The 12,531-nt window shown below is 45.0% G+C and overlaps 2 protein-coding genes across 2 annotated transcripts; both read left to right on the top strand.

The window, feature by feature from the left end:
* Positions 1-410: 410 nt before the first annotated feature.
* On the top strand, positions 411-5,549 carry LOC131093436 (serpin B6-like). The gene is made up of 6 exons (XM_058040628.1): positions 411-578; positions 1,441-1,578; positions 2,144-2,261; positions 2,492-2,634; positions 3,650-3,817; positions 4,494-5,549. Exons 1-6 carry the CDS (start codon positions 411-413, stop codon positions 4,908-4,910), a joined length of 1,152 nt encoding a protein of 383 aa, XP_057896611.1. The 3' UTR covers positions 4,911-5,549.
* A 1,357-nt stretch (positions 5,550-6,906) lies between these two features.
* Positions 6,907-12,515, top strand: LOC131093262 (serpin B6-like). The gene is made up of 7 exons (XM_058040437.1): positions 6,907-6,942; positions 7,322-7,499; positions 8,366-8,503; positions 9,070-9,187; positions 9,418-9,560; positions 10,525-10,692; positions 11,367-12,515. Exons 2-7 carry the CDS (start codon positions 7,332-7,334, stop codon positions 11,787-11,789), a joined length of 1,158 nt encoding a protein of 385 aa, XP_057896420.1. The 5' UTR covers positions 6,907-6,942; positions 7,322-7,331; the 3' UTR covers positions 11,790-12,515.
* The last annotated feature ends 16 nt before the right edge of the window (positions 12,516-12,531 follow it).

Here is a 12,531-nt window from a genome sequence, read left to right as displayed (position 1 = left end):
CTGCAGACTTAGAGAAGGTAAGAGTTGGTAATTCTGCTGGTCTGATGTCGAACTTTGGCTCTGGGGGCCCAATGAAAGGAAATTATTTTCTCTGTGAAGTCAAGAGGAACTTCTTTCAGGAAGTCCTGCAGAAAATGCTGTTGTGCCTGATCACGTCAAAAGGAGTCACACTGTGTAGGTATGGGATTGAAATTTAGAAGCAGACACTAAACTGGTAAAATAATTCAAATGTGTGGTATGGGATCTCAGGTGCTTGTGGAACAAAATCAGTCTCCAGTGAGCTGAGAAATTTCCAGCCTTTGCTGCCTAGTTTATGCTGGGAAGTGTAGAAGGTATACAAATAACAAATAACTGATTTGTATTCAAATAAATTTGAATCATTCTGTGTTTGATGTCCCAGGCTTGGAAGCATGGAAAGCCTCTGTGCAGCAAACACAGCTTTTGCTGTGGACCTGTTAAGAAGGCTGTGTGAGAAGAACAGTGGGCAGAATGTGTTCTTTTCACCATTTAGTATTTCTTCTGCTTTGTCCATGGTTTTGCTGGGTTCAAGAGGTAGCACAGAAGCCCAGATTCGTAAGGTAGGTCAAAATAAAGTCACTAGATTGCATTTGATGGGATCATTTGAGGAAGAGATGTGTCTTCCAGTCTGTGACATGCACTTGTGCTAAACAGTGATTGTCACTGTGGTGTGAGAGAGCAGAGCTCTTCCTCTGGGGTGTTTGTGTAAACAGGACCTGTTTTCTTTGGTTTTTTTATGTGAGCAATGTTAAGTACATAATGAAGAAGTTTCTGGATTTGAGTGAGTTTTTTCTGTCATGTTTGAGACTGATGTTCTTTAATATGTAATTAAAATGTACCTGGAGTTTTTTTTACTTGATCCAGAGGTGGCTACATAATTTTTTTTCCTTGCTTGCTTGGGCTTATTATCATGTGATACACATTCTGAAAATGGAGCCAAGCACAATAAAATATTTACAATATCCCACAGTCTATATTTCAGACTGGTAACTGCATCTTGATTTATTTCTTTTTAAAAAGTTCTTCAGGTAGCAAATATCTCTTGACTTGTCTGTTATGTAGAAAGTGACAATATTAAGTACAGAACCTGTTGGTTTGGATGTTTGCTTCCATTGCAAAGTAGGAGAGGAGTGTAAACTCATATCATGTTTCCATGTACTTTATAAAAATATCTGGGAAATCTATGTTGTTGCTATAGATTTAGATACTCCAAATCCATCTGGACACATTCTGAGCTTCCAGCTCTAGGTGTCCCTGCTTGGGCAGGGCTTTGTAGCAGATTGTCCCCACAGGTCCCTTCCAGACTGAGCCATTCTGTGATCCTGTAGCGCTTGCCTTGAGGGAAGGAAAATCAGGGCTCCCGATTCTGCTGCTCCCCAATTTATGACTTGTACAAGCCCTGCAGATGCTGTCTTTGTGCAGGTGCTTTGTCTGAAGAATGCCCAGGATGCTCACAATGGGTATCAGTCCCTTCTCTCTGAAATTAATGATCCAAACACCAAATACATCCTGAGAACTGCGAACCGGCTCTATGGAGAAAAGACATTGGAGTTTCTTCCAGTAAGTAGCCATTAAATTTGTGGCATGTCTTAGCAAAATGTAGTTAGTGCCTCTATCCTCTGGAGGTCAAGGCAGGCTTTGGGGTTTGATTTCCAATGTTTCTGTGCTGAGATGCAGGAGTGCAATAGATTCTGCCAGAGTCTGAACTTGGTGGATTATCTCCTTTAAATAACACGTGCTCTGAATATGGCAAAGCAGGGTAAAATCCATCAGTGTCTACACATGAGGCTTCTGCGATGCATTCCTCTCTTTGGCTGTGGGACAAATGGTTGATGTATCTTCTAGCAAAACTCTGATAAACCAACTTATAAAATCATATGTACCTGAAGCATAAAATACATACAGGGAAAAAAAATAACCGTACTACAGTGAATGAGCCATTCAATAAAATTTCCTAATTCAAAGAAGTGGTATAGATCCTCGAAGGAGCTTGTCAGTGAGAAGTTTAAGCTAAATGAAGCTAGGGAAGGAAAGCTGGCTGATTTCCTTGGAGTATGCAAGAATCACTTGTGTCTGAAGGGGAGTAAATCTCTTGCTGAAAATCTGTTGTGAATGTCCCTGTTAGTCATTTATAGAGTCCAGTCAGAAATCCTACCATGCTGGCCTGGAACAGATGGACTTCCTGCATGCTTGGGAGGATTCCAGGAAACAAATCAATGTCTGGGTGGAGGAAAGGACTGAAGGTGAGTGCTTTTCCAAGTTGTGTTTAATGGATGCCATTGTGTGGGTAAACACCTAGTTCAGGATATAGGATTGTGAATTTACACTACTCAAATAGTGAGCTGTTGATGTACCTGGTACATGATTCTCTTCTCTGTTGTGTAACAAATGGAGACATGATACTATCTTGGAGAATAATTAGATCCATGTCAACCTTTTAATTAATGTGTGTTTTTTTCTTTGTGTCTTAAAGGCAAAATTCAGAACCTGTTGGCAGAGGGGACTCTTAATTCCCTGACCACGCTTGTGTTGGTGAATGCCATCTATTTCAAAGGCAACTGGGAAAAGCAGTTCAACAAAGCAAGTACCACAGAAAGGCCATTCCACATTAATAAGGTATGATGGGCTAAAATGCTGACAATGCCCTGTTAGGTGGATGTTGTCTGAAATGATCACCTTTAAGAAGAAATGAGATCTTTCAATCAGGGTTCCATTGCATAGGCTGTGTGAGATTCCTTATTCCCCCTCCCTTTTCCTGGAGGTCTCTCTTTGCTGAGTTTCTCTGAACTTTCACATCATTACTAGAACTTCTGATATAGCACAAAGTGAGATGTGAAAGTTTGCGAATTTCAGTCTTCTTCAGTCAGAGCTTCCTTGCTGCATTTCTGCCCCTGAGCCAATCCATGTGAAATGGAAAACAAATTTCCTCTGAAGACCTGCTCTGCAGTCTTCTTTTTAGAATTGCTCCTGAGGAGGACTTGGCCCCTGGCATGGACAGGCCGTGGCTGCCCCTCAGGATTCCTTGCAGCCCTGGGTTGGCCTCCAGGAGTCACGAACAAGACCTGGTGATGTGCCTTGCTTAACTCAGCTGCTTGAAGCAGCCATTGTGGAAAATGGAAGATCTCCTGCCTGTCTGGAAACTGTCCCTCCCTGCAGTGGTGAAATAAATCCAGGAAAATTTGAATGTGCTGATATAACTTCTAAATAAGGGAATGTTGCTGCTTACCCCAAGAGTACCTCCAACAGCATTTCAGAGACTGCTGGAATGACTAGGCTGCTGCCACCTTGGTCTCTTCCTATAGGAATGTGTTGAAAAAGCTGGCAGGAGAATCCAGAAACAGTGTTGCATTTTCTATTCCCTGCAGCTGTGCAAGCTTAGAACCAGCTTTCAAGATGCATCACCAAAAGGATATAGGGCTGATGAATAATCTGCTTTTGAGTTGTGGTGGAATATCATGCACTGTATGCACCTCATGCTCTCCAAAAGGCAGTGATAGGGCTGCCCTCTGTGGTGTGTGATCAGTTCCCTTTGGTCAAATCCTAAAAGGCCATGAGTGACTTGCTGCCTGCTATGTAGTGTGAGAGCAGCAGAGAAGCTCAGCACTAACTGTTGGCATCTCTTGATTTCTAGAAAGAGACCAAACCTGTGCAGATGATGTTCAAGGAAGCAACTTTTAAATGGACCTACGCTGGGGACTTGCAGACCAAAATCCTGGAGCTGCCCTATGTGGGAAAAGAACTGAGCATGATCATCCTGCTCCCTGATGCAATCCAGGATGGCTCCACAGGCTTGGAAAGAGTAAGTAGTTGAGCTGAGTGCAAAGAGAGGCTGAATCCTTCCAGGGAAGAAAGTCTGAATTGCACAGAGACGTGCAGTTGAGTTCCAGCGCAATTGTGTCCCTGGTGCTCCAGGCCAGCAGAAATGTCCCTCTCCTGGCTGTCCCCAAAGGGACAGCCCCTGCCATGTCAGTGCTGCTCAGGCTGTGTGCTGCTCCCTTGGGCAGAGGCTGTGGAAGCAGAGCTGGCCCTGCTCAGGGGCAGAGGTCAGCTGTGGTTGTGGGGAAGGCACAGTGTGGTGATGATGGAATGTGGAGAGGGGATGTTGGGTGGGCTCTTTGGAAGTGCTGTGGCTTGTCCTGTAGGTGTTGTGTGCTGAGCAGCTGGCAGGTGGTGTGTGGCTCACTGGCTGGCAGGAGGCTCAGAGGAAAGGGCAGGATCTCCTTTGTGCTGAGGGTAGGATACGAGTTTGGGCTCTTTGGAACTCTGGACCAGGAGTTTATTACCAAGGCTTCTTGAGTCATTTATTCCCCAATTAAAAACGAAATGAAAACCTCCAGAGTCTTCATGCATAACAAAGGGAAAAACCCCATTCATGTTATGTGCTGTGTGAATAAAGACACAGAAATCCCTACTTTGGCTATGTAATATTGACTCTGTTCTCACTGTAATTAAGTAAATTTGGAATTTTTCTTCAGCTGGAAAGAGAACTTACACATGAGAAGCTGATGGGTTGGATCAGTCCCGAAATGATGAAATCTACAGAGGTGGAGGTGTATTTACCCAAATTTAAACTGGAAGAAAATTATGATCTGAAACCTATTTTAAGAAGAATGGGAATGCCTGATGCATTTGAGTCAGGGAAGGCAGACTTTTCAGGAATGTCACTTGTCATCTCTCCTGGTAATGAGCTGGTGCTCTCTGAAGTGGTTCACAAATCCTTTGTGGTAGTCGATGAAGAAGGCACTGAAGCAGCTGCTGCCACAGCTGTAGTAAGAATTACATTAGGTGCAAAAAGATCTTTAAAATTTACTGCTGATCATCCCTTCCTCTTCTTCATCCGGCACAACAAAACTTGCAGCATTTTGTTCTGTGGCAGATTTTGCTGTCCCTAAAGTGGAGATGTCTTGGCAGCATAGGTGCCTTCAGACAATAAATTTATATTTCCCTAGAACAAGGTGACTCATTCTGCACTAATTGTTTCTTTCAGCTGTGCCTGATTTTCTTCTGTAGTCTGGATCTTAGGCTTGGCAGGAATAACAGATCTGCTTAGACAAACAGAGCACGTGCCATGTCCACCCACTCCTGTGCCTGTGTGCTTGAGGTCTCCAGGTTCTTGCTGACACAAGAACCATCCCACTTGCTCTGTGAGCGCTTTTTCTGTGCTTGAGTTCACTTGTGGTGTCCAGCAGGCCGAGTCAGGCAGTGAGAGCCCATGGGATTGTTACTTTTGCTTGTGACAAGGCTGGAGCACATTTGTAGCTGCCCTTGCCTTTTACCTTCCAGTCTCCTGCATTGAGTGCCTTGATACATTGCCTGGAGGTGAAAGGAGTTTTTGGCAGCCTGTTCCAGGTATTGCTGAACATCCTGCATAGATGGGGGCTTTTGGCTAACACCTGGAGCCGCACTTAGGCACGAGTGGGATTGAAAGTGTGCTGTTATCAGAGCTGTCCTGGGTGGTATTTGAGGCGAATACCTTTTTTACATCACTCCAGGACACTTGGGTTTATTCCCTGTCCAATGGTTCTGGTCCTTTAACAAAGAATGAAATAAAAGGGCAGATGGTGCCTATGGACTATTTGAAGGAGAAAGTCTTAATTGCAAAATTTTTTTTTTTTTTTTGCTACTGTTCTATGTTTATCCTACTAATATTCTCTGAGACACCATAGTTTACCTGTATAACACCAAAGACAGAGATGTAACCGCTTTCCTTCCACGGGGTTGTATGTTGTGGGTCCTGTTGCTGGCACAATAAAAGAAGTGTAAGCTCTGCACGGGTCTGTTTGTCCTTTTTCGGTTGCACACGATGCACGTCCGTGTCGGGCTGTCTGTGACAGAGGCGCTCCCGGCAGGCCCGGCGGGGTTCGCTGTGCCCGGCCCGGCCCGGCCCGGCGGGCGCTGTCTCCTCTCGCGGCTGTCGCGGGCCGGGCAGGGGCAGGGACGCGGCGCAGCGGCCTCGGCCGCGCTGGGGCTGCGCGGGGCGGGCGGGGCCCGGGGCAGCTCCGCGCTGTCCCCGCCCGCGGGGCATCCTGCGGGAACGGGGCGGTGTCGGGGCAGAGGCGGCGATGTTTGCTGGGCTGCCGAAAGCGCGGCGCTTCTCGGGCTGCGAGGGCTGCGGGGCTCGCACGGGCGGTGCAGGGAAGGGGAAGTGAAAGCGAAAGCGCCACCGGGGCATTGCTTTAGCTGTTGGCTCGGGAGGTGCCGGTGGTTTTTTTAGCACAGAGCTTGCTAAAAGACCATTGCAGAGCTGCCGTGCCGATTGCGTGTTTGCCGGAGAGAGCTGGCAGCGATATCAGGAATTGCTGTGGGAGGGCAGTGAAGGAAATCCCCAAATTTTGATGAAAACTCCTCCCCCCAGTTGGGCGGGTATAAAAGGAAGCAGCAAATGTGCCAGTTCTGCTTCAAGAAGTGTGGGGAGAGCTGCTGTGTGAGTGAAATGTGTGGGACTGCGGGGTGTGTCAGTCAGAAGAGCTTAAACGTGGCTTTGCCGGCACAAATCCTTCCAATTTCCAGTTATAATGCAATGAATTTTTCTTTTATATGTAGGGCCATAGACTTGGTGTGGTAAGTGAAGTTGTTGGTAATGTGTGGAGCAAATATCGTATTATAATGTGACTGATGTATGCTTGGTATGGTTAGGGATTTTAGTTTTTTTGGGGTTCCTATTCTGGTTCTTTTCCATCTGATATGGTGGGGTTTTTTTTTTGTTTGTTTGGTTGGTTGGTTGGTTGGTTTTTTTTTTGTTTTTTTTGGGTTTTTTTTTAAGTATAAGAATGTTTTAGTGACAATGAAAATCTTGCTCGTTCTCTTGCTTTTAGGGAAAGTCCTTCTGCTGACTTCTCCCAGCCTGGCTAGCAGGTTTTAAACCCAGCGTGCCCACTAGAAGCAAGCTGCAGGTACCACTGAAAGTCTGCAGACTTTGAGAAGGTAAGAGTTGGTAATTCTGCTGGTCTGAATTCCTATTTTGACACTGGTTCTGCAATAAATGGAAATTATTTGCTATGTGAAGTCAAGAGAACCTTCTTTCTGTATGTCCTGACCAAAAAGCTGTTGTGCCTGATCGCCTCAAAAGATGTCACCCTGTGTAGGTGTGGGATTGAAATTTAGAAGAAGGTGCTAAACTGATAAAGTAATTCAAGTCTGTAGTATGCAATTTCAGGTCCTTGTGGTGCCAAATCAGTCTCCAGTGAGCTGATAATTTTCCAGCCTTTGCTGCCTAGTTTATGGTGGGAGTGTAGAAGGTAGAAATAACTAATTTGTATTTAAATAAATTTGAATAGTTCTCGTTCTGTGTTTGATGTCCCAGGCTTGGAAGCATGGAAAGCCTCTGTGCAGCAAACACAGCTTTTGCTGTGGACCTGTTAAGAAGGCTGTGTGAGAAGAACAGTGGGCAGAATGTGTTCTTTTCACCATTTAGTATTTCTTCTGCTTTGTCCATGGTTTTGCTGGGTTCAAGAGGTAGCACTGAAGCTCAGATTCGTAAGGTAGGTCAAAATAAAGTGATTGGATTGCATTTGATGGGATCATTTGAGGAAGAGATGTGTCTTCCAGTCTGTGACATGCACTTGTGCTAAACAGTGATTGTCACTGTGGTGTGAGAGAGCAGAGCTCTTCCTGTGGGGTGTGTGGACCCGTTTTCTTTGGGCTTTTCCTGTGAGCTTTGTTAAGTACGTAATAAAGAGGTTTCTGGATTTAATATGGGCGAGTTTCTTCTGTCATATTTCAGACTGATGTTCTTTAAAATGTAATTAGAATGTACTGGGAATTGTGTTTATTGACCAATAGGTGGCTACATAAATTATTTTCTTATCCTTGCTCTCTTGGGCTTATTATCATATGATACACTTTCTGAAAATGAAGCCAGGAACAATCAAATATTTTTAAAATCCCACAGTCTACATTTCAGACTGGTAACTGCAACTTGATTTATTCCTTTTTAAAAATAGCTCAGGTAGCAATTATCTCTTGGCTTGTGTTTTATGTAGGATGTAACAATATTAAATGCAGGACCAGTCCTGTTGGTTTGGATGTTTGCTTCCTTTAGAAAGTGGGAGTGAAGTATAATCTCATATCATGTTTCCATGTACTTTATAAAAATTTCTGGGAAACCTGTGCTGTTGCTATAGTTTTAGATACTCCAAATCCATCTGGACACATTCTGAGCTTCCAGCTCTAGGTGTCCCAGCTTGGGCAGGGCTTTGTAGCAGATTGTCCCCACAGGTCCCTTCCAGACTGAGCCATTCTGTGATCCTGTAGCGCTTGCCTTGAGGGAAGGAAAATCAGGGCTCCCGATTCTGCTGCTCCCCAATTTATGACTTGTACAAGCCCTGCAGATGCTGTCTTTGTGCAGGTGCTTTGTCTGAAGAATGCCCAGGATGCTCACAGTGGGTATCAGTCCCTTCTCTCTGAAATTAATGATCCAAACACCAAATACATCCTGAGAACTGCGAACCGCCTCTATGGAGAAAAGACCTTTGAGTTTCTTCCAGTAAGTAGCCATTAAATTTGTGGCATGTCTTAGCAAAATGTAGTTAGTGCCTCTATCCTCTGGAGGTCAAGGCAGGCTTTGGGGTTTGATTTCCAGTGTTTCTGTGCTGAGATGCAGGGGTGCAATAGATTCTGCCAGAGTCTGAACTTGGTGGAGAATCTCCTTTAAATAACACGTGCTCTGAATATGGCAAAGCAGGGTAAAGTCCATCAGTGTCTACACTTGAGGCTTCTGCGATCCATTCCTCTATTTGGCTGTGGGACAAATGGTTGATGTATCTTCTAGCAAAACTCTGATAAACCAACTTATTAAATCTTATGTACCTGAATCATAAAATAGATACAGGGGAAAAAAAATAACCGTACTGCGGTGAATGAGCCATTTAATAAAATTTCCTAATTCAAAGAAGTGGTATAGATCCTAGAAGGAACCTCTCAGTGAGAAGTTTAAGCTAAGTGAAGCTGGGGAAGGAAAGCTGGCTGATTTCCTTGGAGTATACAAGAATCACTTGTGTCTGAAGGAGAGTAAATCTCTTGCTGAAAATCTGTTGTGAATGTCCCTGTTAGTCATTTATAGAGTCCAGTCAGAAATCCTACCATGCTGGCCTGGAACAGATGGACTTCCTGCATGCTTGGGAGGATTCCAGGAAACAAATCAATGTCTGGGTGGAGGAAAGGACTGAAGGTGAGTGCTTTTCCAAGTTGTGTTTAATGGATGCCATTGTATGGGTAAACACCTAGTTCAGGATATAGGATTGTGAATTCAAACAACTCAAATAGTGAGCTGTTGATGTACCTGGTACATGATTCTCTTCTCTGATGTGTATAAAATGGAGACATGATACTATCTTGGAGAATAATTAGATCCATGTCAACCTTTTAATTAATGTGTGTTTTTTTCTTTGTGTCTTACAGGTAAAATTCAGAACCTGTTGGCAGAGGGGATTCTGGATACCCTGACCAGGCTTGTGTTGGTGAATGCCATCTATTTCAAAGGCAACTGGGAAGAGCAGTTCAACAAACAGAGTACCAGAGAGTGGCCATTCCACATTAATAAGGTATGATGGGCTAAAATGCTGACAATGCCCTGTTAGGTGGATGTTGTCTGAAAAGACCACATTTAAGAAGAAATGACATCTTTCAATCACGGTTCCCTTGGATAGGCTGTGTGAGATTCCTTATTCCCCCTCCCTTTCCCTGGAGGTCTCTCTTTGCTGAGTTTCTCTGAACTTTCACATCATTGCTAGAACTTGTGATATAGCACAAAGTGAGATGTGAAAGTTTGTGAATTTCAGTCTTCTTCAGTCAGAGCTTCCTTGCTACATTCCTGCCCCTGAGCCAATCCATGTGAAATGGAAAACAAATTTACTTTGAAGACCTGCTCTGCAGTCTTCTTTTTAGAATTGCTCCTGAGGAGGACTTGGCCCCTGGCATGGGCAGGCCGTGGCTGCCCCTCAGGATTCCTTGCAGCCCTGGGTTGGCCTCCAGGAGTCACAAACAAGACCTGGTGATGTGCCTTGCTTAACTCAGCTGCTTGAAGCAGCCATTGTGGAAAATGGAAGATCTCCTGCCTGTCTGGAAACTGTCCCTCCCTGCAGTGGTGAAATGAATCCAGGAATATTTGAAAGTGCTGATATAACTTCTAAAGAAGGGAATGTTGCTGCTTACACCAAGAGTACCTCCAACAGCATTTCAGAGACTGTTGGAATGACTAGGCTCCTGCCACCTTGGTCTCTCCCTGCTGGAATGTGTTGAAAAAGCTGGCAGGAGAATCCAGAAACACTGTTGCATTTTGTATTCCCTGCAGCTGTGCAAGCTTAGAACCAGCTTTCAAGATGCATCACCAAAAGGATATAGGGCTGATGAATAATCTGCTTTTGAGTTGTGGTGGAATATCATGCACTGTATGCACCTCATGCTCTCCAAAAATCCTAAAAGGCCATGAGTGACTGGCTGCCTGCTTTGTAGTGTGAGACCAGCAGAGAAGCTCAGCACTAACTGTTGGCATCTCTTGATTTCTAGAACGAGACCAAACCTGTGCAGATGATGTTCAAGGAGGCAAATTTTAACATGACCTACATTGGAGACTTGCAGACCAAAATCCTGGAGCTGCCCTATGTGGGAAATGAGCTGAGCATGATCATTCTGCTCCCTGATGCAATCCAGGATGGCTCCACAGGCTTGGAAAGAGTAAGTAGTTGAGCTGAGTGCAAAGAGAGGCTGAATCCTTCCAGGGAAGAAAGTCTGAATTGCACAGAGACCTGCAGTTGAGTTCCAGCGCAATTGTGTCCCTGGTGCTCCAGGCCAGCAGAAATGTCCCTCTCCTGGCTGTCCCCAAAGGGACAGCCCCTGCCATGTCAGTGCTGCTCGGGCTGTGTGCTGCTCCCTTGGGCAGAGGCTCTGGAAGCAGAGCTGGCCCTGCTCAGGGGCAGAGGTCAGCTGTGGTTGTGGGGAAGGCACAGTGTGGTGATGATGGAATGTGGAGAGGGGATGTTGGGTGGGCTCTTTGGAATGCTGTGGCTTGTCCTGTAGGTGTTGTGTGCTGAGCAGCTGGCAGGTGGTGTGTGGCTCACTGGCTGGCAAGAGGCTCAGAGGAAAGGGCAGGATCTCCTTTGTGCTGAGGGTAGCATGAGAGTTTGGGCTCTTTGGAACTCTGGACCAGGAGTTTATTACCAAGGCTTCTTGAGTCATTTATTCCCCAATTAAAAACGAAATGAAAACCCCCAGTCTTCATGCTTAATCCACAGGAAAAGAAAGATGCATGTTACGCGCTATGTGAATAAACACACAGAAATCACTACTTTGGCTATGTGATATGGTCTCAATTCTCATTGTAATTAAGTAAATTTGGAATTTTTCTTCAGCTGGAAAGAGAACTTACACTTGAGAAGCTGATGGGTTGGATCAGTCCCGAAATGATGAAATCTACAGAGGTGAAGGTGTATTTACCCAGATTTAAACTGGAAGAAGGTTATGATCTGAAACCTATTTTAAGAAGCATGGGAATGCCTGATGCATTTGAGTCAGGGAAGGCAGACTTTTCAGGAATGTCACCTGTCATCTCTCCTCGTAATGAGCTGGTGCTCTCTAAAGTTGTTCACAAATCCTTTGTGGAAGTCAATGAAGATGGCACTGAAGCAGCTGCTGCCACAGCTATGCTATTCTGTGAGGGCTCTGAAATAATAATGTCCATTCCAGAATTTACTGCTGATCATCCCTTCCTCTTCTTCATCCGGCACAACAAAACTTGCAGCATTTTGTTCTGTGGCAGATTTTGCTGTCCCTAAGGAGGAGATGTCTTGGCGTTATAGGTGCCTTCAGACAATAAATTTATATTTCCCTAGATTGGGAATTGGTGCTCATTCTGCACTAATTGGTGCTCATTCTGCAGCAATTTTTTCTTTCAGCTGTGCCAGCACTTCTTCTCTAGTTTTCATCTTAGGTTTGGCAGGAATAACAGATCTGCTTAGGAAAACAGAGCACGTGCCATGTCCAACCCCTCCTGTGCCTGTGTGCTGAGGTCTCCAGGTTCTTGCTGACACAAGAACCATCCCACTTGCTCTGTGAGCGCTTTTTCTGTGCTTGAGTTCACTTGTGGTGTCCAGCAGGCAGAGTCAGGCAGTGAGAGCCCATGGGATTGTTACCTTTGCTTGTGACAAGGCTGGAGCACATTTGTAGCTGCCCTTTCCCTTTACCTTCCAGTCTCCTGCATTGAGTGAGTGCCTTGATACATTGCCTGGAGCTGAAAGGAGTTTTTGGCAGCCTGTTCCAGGTATTGCTGAACATCCTGCATAGATGGGGGCTTTTGGCTAACACCTGGAGCCGCACTTAGGCACGAGTGGGATTGAAAGTGTGCTGTTATCAGAGCTGTCCTGGGTGGTATTTGGGGCGAGTACTTTTATTTCTTCACTCCAGGACACTTGGGTTTATTCCCTGTCCCCTGGTTCTGGTCCTTTAAAAAAGAGTGGAATAAAAGGGCACATGGTGCCTATGGACTATTTGAAGGAGAAAGTTTTAATTTCAAAATAT

The sequence above is a fragment of the Melospiza georgiana genome, chromosome 1, assembly GCF_028018845.1.
Source record: "Melospiza georgiana isolate bMelGeo1 chromosome 1, bMelGeo1.pri, whole genome shotgun sequence".
NCBI classification, from domain to species: Eukaryota; Metazoa; Chordata; class Aves; order Passeriformes; family Passerellidae; genus Melospiza; species Melospiza georgiana.
This window is presented reverse-complemented; position numbering and strand designations above follow the sequence as displayed.